Genomic DNA, 25,320 nt, shown 5'->3' with positions numbered 1-25,320 from the left:
ACAAAGGCTTTAGGCAAAGAATGATGTCACATAAACACCATGAAAGACTCTACTACTAAAATTTTTTGGAACTAAAAATATTAAAAAAGTTTCCACTGGCTACAAAAACATATGAGAACATTAGTTCCAGAGCCTCTGAAATAACTCAGAGGTCCCACTGGCCTATAGGCCATGAGTCCAGGTAAGATTTAACCATTTACTATTTCTCTGCGGATCTTCAGGGCACAGGATACAGTGGAACCAACAAAAATTGGTTTGTGATTAAGAAAAATGGAGAGAACAGATGATTGATCCAAATTTTCTGACCTGATTATCTTAACAGGATGCAAGTTTTGTCTAGGAGATACTCAGAAATTCAGAAATCTGTGCCATAAATTCTGCCCATAAGTAGGTAAAACACAGGTTTGGAGCTCTCCCAAGAAGCTATAAGCCATAGATAGGAATTTGAGCATCACTATCTATAATATACTAGTAAGAGTTGAAGTCACATAGGTGGAAGAGATCACTGAGCCTGAATGGAACCCAGTTTGGAATATAGTAATCCAAGGTCAAAGGTGAGACTAGATAAGGGACAAGAAAGATATTCAGAGAGGAGAAACAGGAGAAGTATAATATGAACCAAAGAAGGTACACACTGCAAAAACCATTTGTAGTATAGTACCAAATGAAAATTAGAAGATCCACTAGCGTGAAGATTGCAAAGAGGCTACTAGATATGTCAACTGGGTAGTTGCTGACAAATAAGCATTCATTAGAATGGGAAGCAGGTAAACAACAGAATGAGTTAAGAGTGAATAGAAAATATGGGAGGAGAAACAGTACAGATTACTTCAAAAAGTCTGGGAAGGAAGGACAAGTGTTAATAGCATGACATACCATCAGACAGGAAGGAGGACATACATTTTGTGCATTATCTGTTTTATATGACTTATGCCTAGAGACTCAGAATAAGGTCTGCCTTCAGTTTTCTTTTAGTATCTACCATATTATATAATAAAAGTAATGGCACCATAAATCATTATTTGAATGCTAAATACAATACTACATAAACTTTGCTAAATTTTAATTAAATTATTAGGATAAAAGGGAGAGCATTAGATTCCAACCAGCAACTCATTAAACACAAGTCATTTATCTGCATGTGTAAAAGATGCCATGCCCTGTTATGCAATTCCACAGACTATGTCAGTAACAGTGGGGATATTATAAGATATTACATTAATTCCTTCACCCTGAGCTGTACAAGAACATACTCACCTCCATAATAGAGTCCTGTAGCAGTGCACATCCGCCACTGTCCCTGATACATTCCTGCTCTGCTGGGGCTGCACATCTGGACGCTGACATCTGCAATTTCTTGTGGCTCTAATGATCTCACCATCACCATGTTCACATGTCCAAATTGGTCTCCCCCGACATACTTAAGACAAACCCCTGGAGGCCAGGCCTCTGCCCCTGAGTTCAAGCACAAGGAAAAAAAAAAAGTTAGGTCATCAGTAGTCCTATGCTTGTTGTAGTTTATTATGAAACTATAAAGAAGCCCCTTTCTCCATCTCACATACATACAAAAACCTACCTACAAACTGAGTTAGTCAATGTCTAACTGATCAGAAGGAATTATCAGAATCGACAACCTCTGACCAAGAGTCTATCCCTAAGAGAATTGACTTATGGCAAAGACAAAGCAGTTCTTTAAGAAGATGTTTCAGGTGATGTCCATGAAGTGTCAAGAAAATGAAGCATAGGCCCATACCTTTAGGAAACTGCTTTTTTTTTTAATTGAAGAATAAATGATTTAATCTGATTCTCACAGTATTGTTACATTTAAAACTCATCAGGGCTTACATCATTGATCAAATACAAACTACAATGTTAGCTGTCAGAAATGTTTTGTGACTGAATAAGGCAATTATTTGCAAGCAAAAACAAAAACAAAATGAAAACACATCCCCTCCACACACCTTCTACGTACACAAACAAAACAAAACCCAGAAGTAGCACTGTGATAATACCTTATTATACAATTAGAAAAGTCAAGATCATTTTTTATAAACTAAATAAATTAGAAGTGAGTTGTATAAAATCTTACATGATGCCTTCACTAATAACCAAAGCAATAAAATTTAAAAACACCAACTAAACAAATGAACTAATGAGGGGGATGGGGAAGAAATGAACAGAATTAACAAATTTGAGGAAATAAAAAAACTCATATAATTTAAAAATTTAGTTCCCTAGGACATTTGAAAGTAATCATTTCACATGATATTTATGGGAATAGAAATTTTAGTGATAAGACCAATGAGCCTGTTTAAACTATAACTTTCTAAAATATTTAAAAACTAGGCAAGGAGTTTTAGAAATCAATATTATTAATTATAACTTTTCTTATATAATGGTATTTTTGTAGTAGCTTAGTATTTGTATTCTTTCCAAAGTATAAAGAGTAAAAATTTAAGAATATTCTTTTTCTTGAAGGTCTGTAGATATTTTAAGAGAGAAAAAGTTCTTCATGATGCATAGAAATGTCACAAAAAGTTTTAGAAAATTTTACTGCTATAAAAATCATTCCATGTTTGATGAAAAATTCATAAACATCATCGATAATTATTAGAATAATTGCAGTTTCTATGTAAAAATTCTCAATGCAAGTTTCATGAATAAACTTCTGTGTTTTGATTAAACTACTTTTAGCTTTGAAATTTTCTTTCATAAGTGTTGACTGTCAAGTTTATATAAATACTGACATAAATTAAGCTGGAATGGATGGATATGAATGTAATCTAACATATATTTCTAATTTTGATTTAGTCTTATTGAAGATCAAGTCCAAGTTACTTTGGCAAAGCCAACGTGAAATCTGGATTCCTCCAATTCCTGAACCATTGCCCTTGCATACTGCCTATATTCTATATGTGTCGCTATCAAACCGGGTTTTAAACATAATAGTAAAGGAGCTTATCTCTTAAAGGGATCTCATATAGACTTTCTCTACTAAAAGATAATACATGTTCACTTTTATATGGACTTAGGCTGATATTCAAAGTAAAAATGTCTGATTATTCCCAGCTTTTCCAGAGATGAGAGAATGAAACACATGAATAATAATGTCTATACTAGTCTCACTGTAAAGTTGTTTTTTGCCAGATATATGATCTTTCTTCTGGGATCCTTAACTATAAAATACCCAGGTTCAAGAGACTCCTCAAATACAAGACAATGATCAAATAAAAGTTTAGATCTCAAGTTCAAATGGCAGTGGGCCAAACGTAAACAATGAGGTGATCTCCATTACATGATCGTGAATGAACTGTTGTCCCATGAACCAGCCAGAGGTGCTGATGGAAAGGATGGAAATAGTAATATGAAGAACTGGCTTTAGGAAGAATGTTTTTCTTCCTTTGGAAGGGCCAAAGATCTTACCTGGTATGTACTTTACGTGCTTATTTACACCTAAACTGAAAACATGTAATTCAAATGAGAAATCTATGAGTTGACTACCTCTGACAAGTCAGGTGGTATAGGTAGCCACACAATGACAAGATACAATCTTACCTCTGAAATCTCTCCAATGTGAAAAACCTAATATATTCCCTTTTAAATATAGACATAGCCCTCTATATTCTTTTTTCTGCAATATAAAAATTCATTATAAAAATCTCTGAAAAGTTGGACATGGCAGGACTCTCATGACAGAAGATACTTGTGATTTATCTCCAAGTAATACCCTTGGATGCCTCAGTTCCTTGCTTTCAAAGTGCCACATTGGTTTTAAACATATCCGACCGCCAACTACTAGAAAGGAAACAGACAAAAAAGAGCAAACAGTGATCTACTGCTGAGATTTTAACTCTATTATAAACAGCACCCTTTGCAGCTCCTCATTTTTATGGGGTAGTACATGAAACAGTGTCTAACGTGTCTTGTCATATACTCTTTTAAAACATCTGCCACCAGCCACTTTGAGTAGCACATGCCTATAGTCCCAGTTACTTCGGAGGCTGAAGGATTGATTGAGCCCAGGAGTTTGGGACCAGCCTGGGAAATGGCAAAACTCTACCTCTTTAAAAACAAACAAACAAACAAAACTAATAGCAAAGTGCTCCTTAATTTAACACTATAGAGAGCAATCTATGATGGCAGAAGTATTAAGGGAGATACACTTGCAAAACATGCAAATTCTGCTTTTCATTTCTGAAGACTGTAGCCTAGCAAAAGCATATTTCTCTTAGGTCAAGACTAGCAGTAATGGACATAAAAGTACCTTAAGAATGTCAAGTCTCCTTAAAGACCAAAATTCAACATAAAAAAGTAAACTACTACTGGCGCAGTAGCACACGCCTGTATAATCCCAGCAGCTTGGGAGGCTGAGGCAGGAGGATCACAAGTTCAAAGCCAGCCTCAGCAAAAGCAAGGTGTAAAACAACTCAGTAAGACACTGTATCCAAATAAAATATAAAATAGGGTTGGGGATGTGGTTCAGTGATTATGTGTCCCTGAATTCAATCCCCAGTACTGCCCCTCACCCCAAGTAAACTGCTACAGGTCTCAATTTAAAATTATTCCTTAAAAAACTACCCCACAGGGGCTGGAGTTGTGGCTCCGTGGTAGAGCGCTCACCTAGCATGCACAAGGCACTCAGCACTACATAAGTGTAAAATAAAGATACTGTGTCCACCTAAAACTTAATATATATATATATATTTTTTTTAAATACCTCACCCTTGCCTTTCTCTCTCTCCCTCTTTCTCACACATATACATATGCATAACAAGACAATGTCTGATTATATGAAATCCCAAAATATCTTTTTTTTTTTTAACTTCCAAAAAAAAAAATAAAATAAACCAAGACTGTCTGAGTGTGAAAAGAGACTTGCCTATCCTGGGCAGACAACCACTAGTATCTGAGACTGCCGAGTCTCTTAATGATACCTAATAGGAGCATTTTTATATTCCAGAGAATCTGAGTTAGTAAAACACCAAATGGGCAACATTTAATGGTCTGGCCAAGGCTCACTCTCCTAGGTACCACAGATAACTCTAACTGCTCAATGTCATGGTACCAAGAGGGCTTTTTGAAGAAAAAAATGGAAGAAATACCCAACATCAATGCCAAAGTGTTAATCTGCTATGAAGTGGAAGAACAAATCATCTTAAGAAAATTGGGGTGCTGGGATTGTAGAGCATTCGCCTAGTATTTGCAAGGCCCTGGGTTTGATCCTCAGCACCACATAAAAATAAAATAAAGATATTGTATCCAACTACAACTAAAAAATAAATATTTTTTTTTTAAAAAAGAGAAAGAAAAAGGAGGGAAAAACAATAATCTGCCTTCTGAGAGTTTTCAATGATGTATTTAGAGGTTCTTAAAGTCATAACTATTAGGTCAGATAATTTTGAAAAGCTCAAGATACTAAATGCTCAATATAGAATAAAAGGAAGTAGTGGTGAGCTGTTTGGACCACCTACCTCACCATACCTGGAATCTGAATTTCAAAAGTTTATTATGAAACAGGACTTCAAATTCTTTGTTACAAACCGTTTTAATGGAAAATAGGTCTATCTAGAAGAAATATAAAGACATATCTGTGATTTATGATTTCCAAGTATCAGAATATAGTGTATGATTAAGATTGTGATGTTCTAGTTATGAAACATCACTTTATTTAAACAAAAATAATACAGCTAGAAGTGTTAGCACATGCATTTAATTTCAGCAACTCAGGAGGCCAAAGCAGGAGGATCACAAGTTCAAGGCCAGCCTAAACAACTCATCAAGAACCTGTCTCAAATTTTTTTAAAAAGGGCTGTGGATGTAGCTCAGAGGAAGATTTGCATAGCAGGCACAAGCCCCAAATTTGATCCCCAGAACTGCAAAATAAAGAAATACATATAAAAATAAGTAAAAATAAAACAAAACAAAAAAAACCCTATCATGGTAGAATGGTGGAAAGTATCACAAAAAATCAGATGAAAGCTATTCAACAGTTCTAGAAAGCCTGAGAGTTACTATCGGTGATTACAGAAATAATTTGGAGACAGGAACATCCAAATAGGGAAACAAACCTCAATGAACATCTCTTTTTTAACCTCTATGTATGGAGACTGCATTTCAAATGAAGTTCCAAGAAAACAAAGACCTTTATCACCAGGCCTTGTCACCAGTTCTCCCCTGTGCCTAATAAAGAAACTGGAACATACTAAAATGTTAAAGTATCTTCTCTATAACATTACTTCCCTATTATTATACTTTCTCATAATCATAAAATAAAGACAGAAAATTAACTATTTCAATAAATGAAAAGTGGAGGAAATAGTTGCTCTTCTCAAGTTCTGTCCCCAAACCTTGTTTTATTATATTTATAAATTTATATTATACTTCTATATATACTTCTATGGAGAGTTCAGAAAATAAGACTCTAGATCAGTAGGCCCACCTGATCCAGAGTTATTGTAACATGCTCAGCTTAACTTTTACTATAGCTAGGAGACACAGCATGGAGTTCTGTTTTGGGTTTTTGTTGTGGTTTGGATTTTTTTTTTTTTTTTTTTTTTTTTTTTTTTGGATACTGGGAATTGAACCCCTGGACACTCTACCACTGAGCTACAACTCCAGACCTTATCTTTTATTTTCTGAGACAGAGTTTGACTAACTTGCTGAGGCTGGCCTTAAACATGGGATCCCCTTGCCTCAGCCTTCAGAGTCACTGGGATTACTGGGCATGTGCCACCACACCCAGCAGAGCATAATGTTATAATATTAATAACCAAAAAGTACTGTTGTTAAAGATTCTGTCTACACACATTTTTAGAGGGACAGTTTTGAATTTTAACTTTAACCTCCAATTTTAAGTTTTCCTGCTCAGACTTCCCAAGCTTTCAATATTTCTACAATGACAAAAGTTTAGATGCTGGAATTATGTGTGTATATTATTCAATGTTAAGCATTTAAATAGTATGTGACATTTACCTTCTTTGTGGAAGCTGTTGAAGAGCTACATGCAGGTCCTATCAATCCCATCTGTTGTATATGTAAATGCCTAGCATGCCTAAAAAACAGTAGCAGACACTGGGCGGGGTAGTGCATGCCTGTAATCCCAGCAATTTGGGAAGCAGGAGGATCTCAAGTTCAAAGCCAACCTCAGCAACTTATCAAAGCCCTAAGCAACTCAGTAAGACCCTAAATCTAAAAAAAAATACAAAAGAGGCTGGAGATGCAGCTCAGTGATTAAGTGCCCCTGGGTTCAATCCCCATTACCCGCACCCTCCCCCCACCAAAAAAAAAAGGTAGCAAGGAGATGCCTTAAAAATTATTTTTATGTAATTCTTTCAGTAAGCACTTGTCTCTTAAGTAATAAATAAGAGATTGGGATGAGATCAAAGAACCAGTATACATTCTCTTTAATAACACATTTGCTATTCAAAGGGACCATTCCTTAACCAAATGGAAAACATCCAGTTTATAGATATAAGACTACAACTGGCTGAACAATGTCCAGAAAAATGGAAAACCTATTTGTGCAAAGCACCTTGAAAGATAAAATCTCCAGTAGTAACTGCAGCCCAATGTTTCAACAAAACTTCAGACACAAGAATGCCTTCTCACACACAGGAAGAAGGGCTACAGACCCAGAGGCTTTTTAAACTGCCACTACCAAGCAAAGGAGAAGGAAAAAGCAGCCAGGCCCACCATCAGAGATTTTTCTGAATTAAGGTGGTTCTGATTTGCCATTACAGCCATTATATCTCAACTTCCCCAACCCCTCCCTTTAATCCAAGGAACTCTCTGGTTAGTGTGGTTTGTAAGTGATATATAAATGTTATTATGTGACCAAGACAGTATTTAAAACATTTCAACAGTACTCTAACAACTTTCAATATTTAAAAATACTAAAGAACTCACTATAAGTAAACAAGATCCTGAGTTTTTTTTTTAAAAAAAAACTTTTGAATAAGTCATACTTTTACAGAAAACTTCACTCATAAAATAATTTCACATGTACGTTTCCAAAGCACTTTTGATCAGTAACAGCTGGTATTTGTAATTCAGAGAAAAAAATATGATGAAAAGAAACTGAAGACTGTTTTGATATTTTTAAAAGCAAGCCAAATTAGGAACAGTGAGAAAGAAATTAGGCAAAGTAAAAAATCTTTGACCAAGTAAGAACTTCAAAAAAACAAAAAAGGAAGAAAGAAAAATGCGGTTATTTTCCTGTATTACCATGCGCTTCCCAAACTAACACTGCACCAATGTCATAACCAAAAGGGAAAGAGGTTAATAAATTTTACAAAACCATAGCTGCCTTAAGTCACCTACAACACTGAATCTGTCCAGATTATGTGCATTTGGTTAGTGACATACTGAACTTTCCTCCAAGGAGAATTATTTCTAAACATGCTGGAGGAAAAAAAAGATTAAATTCAGTACATTATTCTAATATAAAAGGCTAGTTTAGCCAATCTTTCCCCATCACAAAAACACAAAAAGTAAACTGAGTCAATAAAGGTCAAAGCCCTAAGCAACTCAGTAAGACCCTGAATCTAAATAAAATACAAAAGAGGCTGGTTATTATAGGTCTGCTGTAGTCCCCAGATTTTTTTTTTAATCATCTCATATCAAATTACCTTGCTTAATTGCTTCTGAACAATACCCCCAACACCTACACATTTTTAGCTACACACTTTTTGCCTAGTTTTCCATCACTCAGAGTTCCTCTGGAAAGTCTTAACAAGGAAGTTAAAGCAACTTCAACCAGTCAGAATAAATTATTATTAGATGGGACTAGAGAAACTAAACCTGAGGAAATAAAGAACTTGACAAGTAAAAAGGTAAATTAAGTTACCAGACAGGAATTCAGACATTATTTTCAAAGAATTATGGTCAATTTATTTCCAATTTGTCTTAAAAGAGGTAGTAGAACATCAAAAAAATGCCCTTGGGGCTGGGGTTGTGGCTCAGCGGTAGAGTGCTCGGCCTCGCACATGTGAGACCCTGGGTTCGATCCTCAGCACCACATAAAAAATAAATAAATAAACATAATAAAGATGTTGTATCCATGTATAACTAAAAAAACTTGAAAAAAAAACCCAATCACCTATTTTCAAATAATTTCCCTCCCTTCTGAACAAAACCTACCAACAATATTTTTCAAAGTGTATTTCAAGGATCTTTCAATGAAATTTCAAAAACAAATCATTCTTGTGATTGCAAAGAAATGAGCTTTCAAAAGAGCAGATGCTCACAGGTCTTTCCAACAACCTTTTTCTATTCAAGGTACCTCCGTGAGCCTGCTGGAAATGACTGGAAGATTTATTAGAGCAGAAATAAAATGATGGAGAAAAATGTACAGGTGGAGACAATACTCCACCACAAACAAGCCTAGCTCCAAATACCAAATGAATACTGGATTGTTTAGATTCCATCAAGATTTAGAGGCTTGGAAGCATGAGACCTAAATTATTATTCCTACTCTTGAGCAGGGAAAGCAGGGATGTTTCACTAATATTTGGTCATCATGCTGTACAAGAAAATTCTACATACCATGCACATATAAGAAAAAGTTCAGAATCACACAATCAGAATCACTACAAGATAAAAACATACCCGAGTAACCTTTTCCAGAAAACAGAGAACCAAACTGGACAAGGGAGAAATGCCTTTTATACACTTACCAGAATTCTGGATCCGCCATGTTTTTATAAACTGAGTATCAGGAGGTATTGACTCCCCTTCTCCTATGGTGACATCTTTAACAAAGGACATGGAGGGCACACTGATGTTTGGGCTCTCAAAGTCATAATAGGCTCCAATTGCTGCCTGTAAGTTCCTACAAATAAAGAGAAAAAAGCAAAGCCTTCAGTCCTGGCCAAAAGATATTATTTAGCCCATGTCTTAGGATTTGTCATAGAATCTGAAGCTTCTGGTATGAAAGTCTTCAAGGTCACTCATTCTGGCTGAGGAACAATAGAAAATCACAAAACTAAATCAACAAACTTTTCTATCACTTTCTTCCCAAGGTACCCACATAGGAAGTAGCAAACCATACCACAGTGACAAAATGATGAAATCTGTTATACATAAGGATGCAAGAATGAGTAAGGAAATCAATTGAGAGCTCCACTGAAACTGATTACAGAATTCATAGAAACTCCACGTTTTTAGACATTCTAATTACTTAGATTTTTAAAAAATAACCATCTTATCTTTTCCTTCCTAAAAACATACACATGGATAAACATTCATATTACTTTCTTAAATATCATTCCAGAACTTCAGTTCCTCCCGGCACATACAAGATAATGAGCTATATATTCATATTTTCCTCTGTTTACATAACTGATGTCATATTACCCACTACTCTAGTTTTATTCATTTAGTACAATATCTTGAAGATATTTCTATATCACTACTTACTACAGATTTTTTATAGCTGAATTCATTATATAGATGTTATTATTTATTTAACCAACTGACTTCTGAGTGTTCCCAATCTTCAACTTTTTCATAAGTAAGTTTAGGCACACATCAGTTTGTGTACATGCACAGTTATTTGTAGAATAAATTCTTCTAAGTGACAGTGCTTGATCAAAGGGCATAAAGCTGCAGTTTTCACAGATATATTCAAACTTTCTTCTAATAAAAGTTGTATAATAACACTCCCACAAGAATTATGAGTACCAATTTCGCCTCTTCTCATTGACAGTGTTTTTTCAACATTTTTTATTTCTGCCAATCTGACAGGTAAATAAATATATATATATAAAATCAGTAAGATCTTACCATGTTTTCCTGAGGATTGGAGGCATAGTTCAGTGATCATGGACATGCTCCGCATGAACAAGGCTCAGGATTCGATCCCTAGCAAGCACGTGAATGCACACAAACGCGCGCGCACACACACACACACACACATACACACACAGAGCCTTACACTTTTTGAGGGGAGGGGGATACCATGGATTGAACCCAGGAGCACTCAACCAATGAGCCACATCTCCATCCCTTTTTTATTTTGAGACAAGGTCATACTAAGTTGCCTAGAGGCTCACTAAATTGTTGAGGCTGGCCTTGAATTTGTAATCCTCCTGCCTCAGCCTCTACAGTTGATGGGATTACATGCATGCACTGCTGTGCCCAGCAGCTGTTCACTTTTATATGGGAAACTGAGTATCTTTTTAGACATAAAAAAGCTATTTGTAGTTTCACTTTTGGAAGAATCATTTTATAAATGCTGGCATTGTTCTGAAATTATTTGCAAACTCCCTTTTGTGAAAAGAACTACAAACACATAAACCAGAGTCTTCCCAACTGAACCGAATCACATCACTGACAGCTTGGTTGATCAGTGTCAGAAACTAAAGGCCATAAAGGCTGTTTAAGTAAGCTATGTTCATTACAGAGATCAAAAACAATTTTTTGTTAATTAATTTAACTGCTTGTCTCTGGTCTTACTTCAATCAGTGACATCATCCCCAGTTCCCATAGTAGACAACAAACCAAACTGCATGTTTCTAAACATAACCCAACCAGAAGCCAGTGGATCTGTGGCTGCTTTTAATTATGCATTAACAGCATGAAAAAAGCTCTGACAGTATGCAACTGTTCAACAGACATGCTATTAACAGCAAATACTTTTCTGCTGAGGGCCTGCCTGCTTCTCCAGGTGTTTACAACTGCCAAAAAGGAAGGCTATATTTAGAGTGGCTACCTCAGATCAAGCTTCATGCAATGGTGGCCTGTCATATTAGTCAGTAAAAACTGGAATTATAATACCAACTGTCTGTCCATCATGTGTGCTTGATAAAATTACATGAAACAGAGCTGGGCTAGAGTCCACACTGTACCTGTTTGCCCAACTCTTCAATACAAAGGTTTGGACTTTGATCTTCCTAGCAGTTTCCTATCTAGCTGATACTAATCCAAACTAAAGTATAATGTGACTGATCAAACTTAAGGAATCACAGAGTACCTACAAACAGAAAAGTACATCTGGACTCAGACTTACCCTTAAGGATCAGGGATAACATGAAAGAAAAACAGGCCTAGTTTGCAATCTGTTCTTTTGAAAACATATTGTAAAAGCTATTACTTTTATATATATATGAAGTAACATAAATGTTGGTGAGAATGTGGGGGAAAAGGTACACTCATACACTGCTGGTGGGACTGCAAATTGGTGCAACCACTCCGGAAAGCAGTATGGAGATTTCTTAGAAAACTTGGAATGGAACTACCATTTGACCCAGCTATCCCATTCCTCGACACATACCCAAAGCACTTAAAATCAGCATACTATAGTGAGGCGGCCACATGAATGTTTATAGCATCTCAATTCACAATAGCTAAGCTATGGGACCAATCTAGGTGCCTTCAACAGACGAATAAATAAAGAAAATGTGGTAGATATACACTATGGAATATTACTCTGCCTTAAAGAAGAATGAGATCATGGCATTTGCTGGTAAATTGATGGAACTGAAGACTATCATGAATGAAATACAGCAATCCCAAAAAGACCACCGGTCTAATGTTCTCTCTCATATGCAGATGCTGATCCGAAATAGGTGTGGGGGGCGAATAGAGGTTCACCAAATTGGACAGGGGTAGTAGGGGGGGAAGATGATAGAAATGTGACAGTGAATGAATCAGACATAACTTTTCCTTTGTCCATCTATGAATACTTGACCACTGTAACTCCATATCACATACAACCACAAAAATGGGAAGTTATACTCCATGTATGTATACTACGTCAAAATACATTCTACTGTCATGTATAACTAAAAAGAAAAAAAAACTACCATATGATCTGGCAATCCCACTGCTGGGAAAAAAAGATAAAAATATATATTTTTTGGTCTCAGGTCTCCAGCAAGTAGCCTACTGAATTGGTTTCTGTTCACCTGGCTGTAAAAAAAAAAAAAAAAAAACACTCGGAGAGAAGAAACTATTTGTACACCGGGGACAGTTACCAAATTCTCATCTCCAGCATTTTTTTTATTTCGCCCCTTGACTCTACCATCAGGACAGGACTTTAAGACCACTGAAGTAAGAACTATCAAGTGGAAAAGTCAAGCTATGCTATTTAGGCAGATCCATTCCCCGCCTTGATCTCCTTTCACACATTCCAATTCTTCTTACAGCAAAAGACAACAAAGCTGCTTATTTGTACCAGTATTATACAAGTAATTCATAGGACAAAGATTTAGAAACATTTTTTACAAGTCCAAACTGAAACTGAAAGTAGTGAACTGGACTTCTGACAGTAAGTTTGAGTGCAGAATGACAAAGCAAATTCATCTCCCAAGTACAAGGCAGAAAGTGGACGGTGGCCCCATGGGGCTACAATCCATCAGGCAGATACACAGCTCCAAAGACAGGTACATGGGGTTGCTGAGTTTGGATCATTAGTACTACTGTCCCACTGAACCAAACAATAGCAGGGAGAGACCAAACAGCTTCAATCCAGAGTCAGCAAAGCAGCCATAACATGTACTCCCTTTGAAAACAACATGCTCAGCTATTATTAGCCAACAAGAAATTCTACATTGAAATAAAACTGGCTGAGATGAAAGGAAAAGAAAAACACTGACCCAATATTCAGGACCGTCGGAAAGTTATCTCCCAGGTTCCTTCAGTGTTTTTGCTCAACAGGAGTTTTTAATCTGATTTCAAATAGTTAAAAACACCCTGAACAACCAAGGAAAACAATTAACAGTGAAAAAAACAACACAGGCTAAGAAAAATGGTGGTAATGGTTACAACAATATGAATATCCTTAATGTCATAAGAACCATACACTTGGGGCTGGGGATGTGGCTCAAGCGGTAGTGCGCTCGCCTGGCATGCGTGCGGCCTGGGTTCGATCCTCAGCACCACATACCAACAAAGATGTTGTGCCCGCTGATAACTAAAAAATAAATATTAAAAAATTCTAAAAAAAAAAAAAAAAGAACCATACACTTAAAATGGATAACCAGTAAAATTCTATACCATATAGATATTATATTACCACAACTAGACAAAAATTAAGGTATCAGTCTTTGAAGTCAGCTGCATGACTCTGAGCAGGTGGCTAATAGAGTTTACTCATTGGCAAAATCATGTTGATACCACCACATCACAGGGATGGCTGCTAAGGCAATGTATGAAAATATTCTTTACTGACATTCATTCACTTAACAAATATTTAACAAATGAGCATTTATCCATGTGGTAAGTATCTGGCCTCAGCTAGGGATAGGAGAAAGGCACGGTTTGCCTTCACAAAATTAATAGTCCAGCACACAGTAGCCAACCAGGGACAAACAAGGGTCTCTCTTACTGCCTCTCACATAAAGGCCATTGGACCAAGGCAGCTTTTCCTCTTTAAAGTGAAATATGGGTTTGGCACACAACACCGTTTAAACTGCATTGATCAAGTTGACCTGATATGGGGTAGAAGAATTTGGTGACAAGACATTTGGTCTCTGATAAAATACAATTTTGTTCAACCTTCATTTTATGCAAGAGGCCACTGAGATACTAAAAGGTAAAGGAATTAACCCTAGGCTAGGCAATTAGAATTGAGAACCACATCCATTCAAAGGCTATTCAAAACTTTTTATTTATCCAGACTTCTCTTATTGTAAAACTCTGAACATCTGATTTTCTTTATACATATTAATTACTAAAAATGAACTAGTTGTAATCCCCTAGTTATAATGAATTCTTCAATATAAATAGCTAACCTTTGCATATATTCACATAGAACATTTATTTTTGTACTATGGTACATACATTCATAAGGCCTACAGTAGATCACTGTTCCTATAAAGAGAAACCATCTATCTCTTGAATATACAGACAGGAACATCACCCCAAAGTACAGGGTCAGAAAACAGGAAAATCACAATTCAGTGGCTGGGTAGTTATAGCTCAGTGGTGGCACACTTGCCAAGTTTTATCAGAGATGTCTGGATGAGTCAAAAGTTGAATGGCCTTTGAATGGATGTGGTTCTCAATTATAATTGCCTAGCCTAGGGCGAATTACTTTACCTTTTAATATCTCAGTGGCCTCTTGCATAAAATAAAGGTTGAACAAAACTGCATTTTAAAAAAAATATTTATTCTTAACTTTTTAGGTGGACACAATATCTTCATCTTACATTTATGTGGTGCTGAGGATCAAACCACGTGCCTTGTGCATGCTAGGCGAGCACTCTACCACTGAGCCACAACACCAGCCCCCAAAACTGCATTTTATCAGAGACCAAATGTATTGTCAACAAAATTGTTCTACCCCATATCAGGTCAATATCAATGCAGTTAAAATGTGTTGTGTACCAAGCCCATATTTCACCTTAAGGAGGAAAATCTGCCTTGGGCCGATGGCCTTTATGTGAGAGGCAGTAAGAGAGACCCTTGTTTGTCCCTGGTGGTTACAGTGTACTGGACTATTAATTTTGTGAAGGAAGGAAGGTTGGTCACAATTAAAAAGGAAATGTTTGAGGACCAAGTTCTGCATATTAGCTCAGTGCAGAATGATATCTTAAGGAAATACCTCCTTTTCATTCTCCAAACAAATGAGAAAATTAAAAGGACCCAAATAATTTATAAGAAAATTCTCCATCTTATTTGAACACAAAATTAAAATGGAAATCAGAATAATGGATGGTATGATCAATATCATCTAGGGGTTCAGGCCATAGTACTACCAAATTACAAGTTTCTTTCATCTATTGAGTGTCAAAGATATTGTCACTAAGGCCATAAGCCACCAGGAACCAAGGAGGCCTACCTCTGAATAACCAAAAAAGATAAAATGCCTGGGGAATACCTTACCAAAACAGATGTTCTCACTAGGGTTTTCCAACATCAATTAGATAGCAACCCAACATCGAAGACCAAAATGAAGGACCAAACTATATATGCTTCTAATTACCGTAAATTTTAAGGCCTTGAAAAAACAGAATTTCATTAAAACAGAAAGCTGGTTGGGGCTCAGTGGCAGAGCGCTTGCTTAGTACATGTGAGGCACTGGGTTCCATCTTCAGCACCACAAAAAAATAACAAAATATTGTATCCATTTATAACTTAAAAAAAAAACACAGAGAAGTTTGGTGCTGGGGATGTGGCTCAAGCGGTAATGCGTTCGCCTGGCATGCGTGCGGCCCGGGTTCGATCCTCAGCACTACATATAAAGATGTTGTGTACGCCGATAACTAAAAAATAAATAAATATTAAAAAAAAAAAAAAAACAGAAAGATGACAATAGGGAGAGAATGGGAGGCATTCTAATCACAATGTTTTCAAATCTACGAAGAGTTAACTCATGGATATTATTATATGAAGACAGCTAGAGAGAAAAAGAACTCGTAGAAAAATACATTGACAAAACTTCAGGCCAACATTTACTCCCTTCTTAGAGCCCTAGCAAGTTTAAAATTGTTTATTCTTTTCTTGGCTCTTTACTGATCCATTAATTGTATTATTTTTTATTACCATTTTATAAATGGTCTTTGTAACTACCTTTTTCCAAGTAGAAAGTAAAAAATAAATAAATCCTCTGCCACCAAAAGGAAAGGTGATGGCACTGTCCCACATTTAAAAAGATATAACAATCAAGTACAATATCTAGTCCTTGATCAGATTCCAATTCTTATCAAAAAAAAAAGGGGGGGTCTCAGATGGTGGGCATGATGCCATACACCTGTAATCCCAGCTACACAGAGATTAAGGCAGGAGGCACCAGCAGTTCAAGACCAGTCTGGGCAACTTAGCAAGATCCTGTCTCAAAATAAAAAATATAAAGGGCTTGGGATGCAGCAATGTGGTAAAGAACTCCTGGGTTCAACCAGCAGTACAATATTAAAACAAAATAAAAGAAAGAAGAGTCTAAAAGTCAAAGAGCAATCTAAAAGTTTTTTTTTTTTTTTTAAAGAGAGAGTGAGAGACAGAGGGGGACAGAGAGAGAGAGAGAATTTTAACATTTATTCATTTTTTCTTAGTTCTTGGCGGACACAACATCTTTGTTGGTATGTGGTGCTGCTGAGGATCGAACCCGGGCCGCACGCATGCTAGGCGAGCGCGCTACCGCTTGAGCCACATCCCCAACCCAAAAGTTTTTTTTTTTAAGAATTTTATTGGGCTGGGGTATAGCTCAATGGTAAAATGTATGCTTAGCATTCATGAAGCCCTGGATTCAATCACAAAAGAATAACAACAACAATTTGTTAAGGTATAATTTATGTGGCATAAAATTCACCCATTTCAATTGTGCAATTCAAAAATTTTTAGTAAAGCTACAGAACTGCACAACCATCACCATGTTGTAAGTGATGAAATGTTTTACAACATTTTCATCATCCTAACAGAACAATGTTAAATTACACATCAAAAGGAAATTAAGGTCGTCAATCATCTGACTTTAAAATATTATTCTGGATTTTCCAAGTGAACCCAATGTAATAACTTATTTAAGAGTGGAAGAGGTAATTTGAAGAGAGAACCAAAGAGATAGCAATAGGAGAGAGATTCAGTTTTAAAGATGGAGAGCCAAGGAATTCATGTGGCACCTGGAGCAGGCAAAGTTAAATAATAAACAGTTTCTCCCAAAAGAAAGGGACCCTATCTTGATTCTAGCTCAATGAGTCCCACTTCAGACTCTGGACTTCTAGAAATGCTAAGATAATATTTGTGTTTTTAAGCCAGAGTTGTTGGTAATTTATCACAGTGCAAAAAACTAATAGAATGGCTACAAATTATTCTATTTTGCTGTATTATTGAAATGTTCATCAATAAAAGAAAAAAAAAAACCTAAGAACATGAAACTAAAGATTACAATTCAAATGATGCTAAAAATAAAAATAGAACAATTAAAATGGTGCTGTTTTTTGCTGAGTTTCCTTTTATCATAACTATTCTTCCACGAATTCATTTTTCCATGCGATCTGTATTTAGAAATAACTCCTTTTTTGTTGCCCTCTGAATTTAACTATCACTGATACTTCCTAGGAGGTAAACAATCACTTTGTTTCATACTAATTATACATTTTAAAAATGCAGAAGCACTGGCCCAGGAGACATGAAAATGTATGATACCCTAAATGTCCTAAGATGTCAAACAGAAAGTATGATTCAGATAAAGCTATCTCCTTGAACAAAACATTTGTGGTTTGTTGTTGTTCATGAAACTTTCTTTCCGACATATTTAAAATAGCAGCTACAAAATGATCAGGTAAATCTATAATTAAACATGGTTTTCAAAAGTTTGTTTACCTAACAGGGAACTTACAATTCAAATCCTACAGTCTGCTTAGAAAGTTTTCTTTTAAAAAAACAAGCAAACAACAACAACAACAACAACTAAAACCTGTTTTTAATTTTTTAAAAAGAAAAATGTTGCCAAGAGAAATGTTGACTTAAACTAGCTTTCTTTTTGTATAAAGAAAGGCAGAATTTATGTGCTTTATTAAGAAATACCAAATACTTTTTTACATATACCTTTGATCAAAATGCTTCATATCTAATATTTCTTGCCTTTGAAATTTCCTGATAGTGTGATAACAGGAACCAGCTCCAAAATCTCTTCAGTTTCATCTCCCTGATGAGCAATACTGGCCTACCATCTTTGGAGATAACACAAAAGTAAACCTCATACTTCACCTCCCAGAGGGCATACTGGTACATACATCTAGGAGAAAATCTAATAGCCCTAGGTCATGGATTTATTCCAAGAACAAAAAGATAATCCTCAGCCAAATTCTGTGTATTGTTTTTTTTTTTTTCTTTTTTTTTTTTAAGAGAGAGTGAGATGGGAGAGAGAGAGAGAGAGAGTGAGAGAGAGAATTTTTTTAATATTTATTTTTTAGTTCTCGGCGGACACAACATCTTTGTTGGTATGTGGTGCTGAGGATCGAACCCGGGCTGCACGCATGCCAGGCGAGTGCGCTACAGCTTGAGCCACATCCTCAGCCCCAATTCTGTGTATTGTTAACAAAGCAATGCAATGTTACCAATACTGCCAAATAATGTCACATGGTATTTAAACTCTGAACCACACCCACCCTACTAATCAATACCTGGAGTTGGATTAGTAATCATCTGCTCCATGGTATGTGTGAGAAAAGATACTTTCTTAAATCCTCATACTTACTAGGAGACTCAATTATAATAGATAGAATTTGGAAAAATAATGATAAAGAGAGATTAAATCATACAATCAGAACAGTCCCCCCTTTCTTTTACAAACTAATAAAATGACAATATAAATGTGTCAGAGATTACTGTCTTTTTTAATATTAACTAATTGCTCAACACAAATAAGGGACACAACATTTAAAGAGCATTTCCTGTAAAATTCCTGCTATACTTGCAAACAACCTCACATACAATGAAAAGCAGCCAGCTTTGAGAGGGTTCATCCCACTATATAAACTAGCAAATTTGCTTTACTAAAAAAACACAATTGAGGGGAAAAATATTTTTTGTGGATTTTTTTAATATTTATTTTTTAGTTGTAGTTGGATACAATGCTTTTATTATATATATATATATATATATATATATATATATATATATATATATATATTTTTTTTTTTTTTTTAAATGTGGTGCTGAGGATCGAACCCAGGGCCTGGCACGTGCTAGGCAAGTATTCCACCACTGAGCCACAACTCCAGCCCCTTTGTTTTCTTTTTTTTTTTTAAGTTGTAGATCAACACAATATGTTTATTTTCTCTATCTATTTATTTATATGTGATACCAGGGACCAAACCCAGTGCCTCACGCATGCTAGACAAATGCTCGGCCACTAAGCCACAACCCAGGCCCTTGTTAATTTTTCTTAGTCTCCAAGTCTTTCTTGTGTTTTGTTTGTTTGTTTTTAGAGAGAGAGAGAGAGAGAGAGAATTTTTTTTAATATTTATTTTTTTTAGTTATTGGCGGACACGACATCTTTATTTGTATGTGGTGCTGAGGATCCAACCTGGGCCGCAAGCAGGCCTGGCAATCGCGCTACAGCTTGAGTCACATCCCCAGCCCAGTCTCCAAGTCTTTCAAAAAGAGAAAAGCCATATACATCCCCAAATAATGTAAGCACAGTAAAGCAGTTTTATTTACTTCAAGGTTCAAAAAGGGGGCTGGGGATGTGGCTCGGGTGGTAGCGCACTCGCCTGGTATGTGTGCGGCCCAGGTTCGATCCTCAACACCACATACAAAAACAAAAGATGTTGTGTCCGCCGAAAACTAAAACATAAATATTAAAAAAAAATTTTAAAAAAAAGGTTCAAAAAGGTCAATGAAATCTCTCTTCAATATCCCCTCTCCCTGCTTTTTTTTTTTTTTTTTTTAATCCTGTGTTGCTGAAGGTAAGCAAATATACAAATATACTTAGGTAAAATGCCTGGGATCAGAAATGTTTCAGATTTTTGAATGTTGAAATGTTTACATAGACTCTACTGATTGAGATAGTTTTGTTTGGAGTTTTTTGGGAGACAGTCTCACTATGTTTCCTAAACTGTCTTTGAACTTGTCATCCTCCTGTCTCAGCTTCCTGAGTAGCTGAGACTGGTATGCACTTGAGTTGAGTATTCTAATTTGAAAATCCGAAATCCCAAAAAGCCCAACTTTAACATTTCAAATTTCAGAAGGTTCAGATTTCTGGATTAGGAATACTCAAATTGTACCTAAAAACTAATTAAGATTTTGTTCATTTACTATGAAGTTCTTTCATAACTCTAATTTGTAAATTCCATTTAAAAATTAATAGTGTCTTTGCAGAATGATAATTAAATAAATGAAGGAAAAACAGAACTAGGAAATAATATTTTTGCAACCATCTATGCAATTATGAATTTAAGAAAGGAGGACTGCAGTGGCAGAGTGCTTGCCTAACATTTGTGAGGCACTGGGTTCAATTCTCAGCACTACCTAAAATAAAGGTCCATTGACATCGAAAACAAGAGAAGAGAAGAGAAGAGAAGAGAAGAGAAGAGAAGAGAAGAGAAGAGAAGAGAAGAGAAGAGAAGAGAAGAGAAGAGAAGAGAAGAGAAGGCTGGGGTTGTGACTCAGTGGTAGAGCACTTACCTAACATGGGTTCAATCCTTAGCACTGCATAATAAAATAAAGGCCCATCAACAATTAATAAAAAACAACATATACAACAAAGGATCATCAATGAATACTAAAACAACTGAGGGTAAGATTGTGGGAAAGAGGATATTCCCACAGTCTTGAGTGTCATTCCCACTGATTATTAATTACAAAGAAGACAGTCAAGTAGGCACTGTCTTAAATACTCAACCTTAGCATAGTCAAAACAGGACAAAATAATATCATATGCCTCCATAGCACTTGTATATTATTTCTAACATGTTTATTTCGATCTTCTCACAAAGAAGCAATAAAAGTAACCAACCATAACAGACACTCTAGACCACTGGCTTGGATTTAAAGAAAAAAAAGTTAATTTCATAAAACACCCAAGTGAAAAATGTGAGGGAACTGTCCTGAAGAGCCAGGACAACCAAATATAATATTCGATCCTTGAGAAGATCTTGGGTTTTATTTTTTTAAAAAATATACTTTTTTAGTTGTGGATGGACCTTTATTTTGTTTATTTATATGAGGTGCCGAGAATCAAACCCAGTGCCTCACACATGCTAGGCAAGCCCTCTCCCATTGAGCCACAACCCCAGCCCAGATTTGGGGTTTTGAAACAAGATTATAAAAGGGTGATTTGGGGACAAATGGGAAAATCTGGTATGTGCTGCTTATTAGATACAATTATTTCCACATTAAATTCCTTGGTGGTGACAATGATATTATAGTTATGTAGTATGATGCCATTGTTGTCTTTGCTGCTGAAGGACTTAGGGCTGCCATGATGCCTGCAATTTATCCCAAATGGCACAGGAAAAAATGTTTAAAATCCATACAGAGAAGTCTTTCATCCAATGTTGATAGAAATATAGAATGGTAATTACTTTAGGAAACAGTCTAGCACATTCTCAAAAACTTGAAAACAACTTTATCATACAAACTAGCAATTCTATTTCTGGGTATCTACACAAAAGAAATTTTAAAACATTAAAAAAAGTCAGTAAGGAGACTAAGAGTGTATTTCAGTGGAACAGTACATGTTATAGCATGAGTAAGGGCCTGGGCTCAATCCCCAGAATCACCAAAAAAAAAATGTCAGTAAGTAGAAACAATCTCAATGTCCACCACTGAAATATGTCTCACCAATAAAAATAAACAAAATACTGATAAATGCCAAGACACAAATGAACTTCATACACATTATACTAAGTGAAAGAAGCCAGACACAAGACTTTACATAATTCTGTTTATACAAAAAGTAAACGGAAATAATCTTTAAAGGTAGAAAAAAGGGGGAGAGGGAGCAAAGGGGTAGAAAAAATGGTGGAATGAGATGAGACAGACATCATTACCCTAGATACATTCACAAAAGATGGTGTGACTCTACTTCATGCACAACAAGAGAAGTGAAAAATTCTGCTCCATTTGTGTACAATGAATCGAAGAGCTTTCTACTGTCATGTATAACTGATTAGAACTAGTAAATAAATAAATAAATAGATAGATAGATAAATAAATAAATAAGTGGTAGAGTAGTGTTTGCCTGAGAGTGAGAACAGGAATGGATTAACAATGACAAGCAGAAGAAATTTTACTGGAGTAATAAAAATGTAGTAGAGTTCTCAAACTGGACTGAGATAATGTTTGCATACCTCTATAAACTTACTAAAAATCACTGAATGATACTTTTAAAAGGAGCTAATTTAGACTATGTAAGTTACATGTTAATTAAAGATACTTCAAATAGAATACATGTGGCACAATGACAATAATGATAATTGATGAACCTATATAAAGAGTATATAAATATTCACTGTGCCATCTTTCAACTTTTCTATAGGCTTTAACATCTTCTAAATGAAAAGTTTGGAGAAATATCAGAAAGAACTCTGCAAAACACACACACTGTCAGGCAAGGTAGCCCATGACTGTGATCCCAGTGGCTAGGGAGTAGGAGGCAAGAGGATTATGAGTTCAAAGCCAGCTTCAGTGAGGCACTAAGCAACTCAGTGAGACCCTGTCTAAATGAAACAGAAAATAGGGCTGGAGACATGGCTCCGTGGTTAAGCACCCCTGGCATCACTCCAGTACCAAAAAAAAAAAAAAAAGCCATACACTCAATTAATAATTAATTATTATCAATAATAAAGTTATTCTTTATTATTGAAGAATAACTAAAGAAGATAAAGGACAAAAGCACAACTGACAGATTTAGAACTAATTAACAGAGCAACACATTGATTCCCAGGGCCAATTTTTATCCAAGAAGTTAACTAGCAATTTTTCTCTATTTAGATATTATTCTTTCCTAATTACACAAATAATCCATGTTCACAGTAGATATTTGAGGGGAAATTACAGAAGACTGAACTCAGGGACACTGTACTTCTGAGCTATAGCCCAGGCCCTGTTTTAAATTTTATTTTGAGACATGGTCTAAGTTGCAGAGACTGACCTCAAGACTATGATCCTCTTACCTTGGCCTCCCAAGAAGCTAGGAGCACAGGCCTAGTTCACCACACCAGGCCTCACTGTAGAAAACTGAAGAATTAAAGTGAAAGGACATAGAAAATAAAAAATAAATTATAATCCCATCAGCAAATGATAATCATTTATGATTTGTTCTTTATTCTTTCAGTCCATTTGGGTGAAGGAAAATTACCTCTTACCAACATTCACAACTTGATCAATTGTTCAAATGGCATACCAAAATTTTGTCATATTCAATCACATAAATAATAATGAGAAGGCAGAATAAAAACTTTTAAATGCAAATCCAGTCCTTCCTTTCAACTTACAATTAAAACATGCAGGCTGAATTCATTAGCCTCAGCTCTTTGCTTAAATGCCCCTAAGATCCAGGAGTGGAGAGCAAGGCATAAATTTACAAGGACAAAATAAACAAGTGGGGCAACATTTGGGGCACTAGAAAGTATTTTGACAAATGGTAAATGATAGGTGACTTAAGAAAGCTCAATCCTCTTCAGGCAACAGTGGGAAAATTAGACAGGAACACACTTAAAATGAAGACCTCCTTAAAAGGCCCAGAAATTAATAGTACCAGGTGCCCTGTAACAGTGAAGATAAGGACAAAAACAGAAGAGGACATGTATTTGCCTGAACTGAACAGCTAGGCCTAGGATCCCCTAATATAATCTGATCACTGCACAGCCCAGCGACTGCCCCACCCTGAAGGAAATGGGTGGAGCTGTTAAACCCACAGTTTAAGAAGCCTTTCAACCCCAGCCCTGGAGATCTTAGTTATGCCACTGCTTCCAATTCTTTTTTTTTTTTTTTAATTTTGAGACAAGTTGCTTAGGGTCATCTTTTAGTTGCTGAGGCTAGCGTTGAACTTTCCTGCCTCAGCCTCAGGAGTTAATGGGATTATAGGTGTGTGCCCTCTCAATCCTTTCTATATCCTATTCTGGTAGTACCTAGCTAAAAACCATCCTATATTCATCATTTAATATTAAAAAAAAAAAAGACTACAGCAAACAATAAAAAAAGCAACTTGAAGAAAACAGCATTGAAGGGGCTGGGGATGTGGCTCAAGCAGTAGCGCGCTCGCCTGGCATGCGTGCAGCCGGGGTTCGATCCTCAGCACTACATACAAACAAAGATGTTGTGTCCGCCGAAAACTAAAAAATAAATAAAAGAAAACAGCATTGAAGAGATCTAATAGAAAACAGCAAAAATTCTGTCAAAAGGTAAAAAGAGAAAAATCTTTAGAGAATCACAAAAATTTAGAAAATATTTTTCTCTTAAAAATAAGAGCTCCAGGGCTGGGGTTGTGGCTCAAGGTAGAGTACAGGCTTAGCAAGTGTGAGGCCCTGGGTTCAATCCTCAGCACCACATATAAATAAATAAAAAGAAAGGTATTGGGTCAGACTACAACTAAAAAATAAATATTAAAAAAAAATAAGAGCTCCAATACAGAGATATGATAAATTGTGTTATAATGGTATATTAAGAATTATAATGCAAGAGAGAGAGAGAGAGAGCTCATGTATAATGGCATAATTTGGCATGAACATACTTTATATACGGAGTTACTTAAAATTGCACTGTGAATGGATAATTATGATTGTAATGCATTCCACTATTGTCATGTAAGAAATAAATTTTTAAAAATAAATAATAATAATAATAATAATAAGAGCTCCAGGGCTGGGGTTGTAGCTCAGTGGTAGAGTGCATGCCTTGAATGAATGAGGCCCTGGGTTCGGTCCCCAGCAC

General features: G+C 35.9%; 1 protein-coding gene across 4 annotated transcripts in view; it reads right to left on the bottom strand.

Annotated features, from left to right (window-relative positions):
* Ilrun (inflammation and lipid regulator with UBA-like and NBR1-like domains) overlaps positions 1–25,320 on the bottom strand; it is an 87,720-nt gene that overhangs the window by 40,028 nt on the left and 22,372 nt on the right. For all 4 annotated transcript variants that reach the window (XM_078020173.1, XM_040282498.2, XM_005318786.4 and 1 more), the window contains exons 2-3: positions 9,675–9,829; positions 1,258–1,455 (exon numbers count right to left, since the gene is read on the bottom strand). In XM_078020173.1, the coding sequence (XP_077876299.1) occupies positions 1,258–1,455; positions 9,675–9,829 (353 nt within the window). The remainder of the gene's footprint in view (positions 1–1,257; positions 1,456–9,674; positions 9,830–25,320) is intronic.

This window comes from Ictidomys tridecemlineatus, chromosome 8 (assembly GCF_052094955.1).
Source record: "Ictidomys tridecemlineatus isolate mIctTri1 chromosome 8, mIctTri1.hap1, whole genome shotgun sequence".
NCBI lineage: Eukaryota > Metazoa > Chordata > Mammalia > Rodentia > Sciuridae > Ictidomys > Ictidomys tridecemlineatus.
Note: the sequence above shows the minus strand (reverse complement) of the source record. Positions and strands in the feature narration are given on the sequence as shown.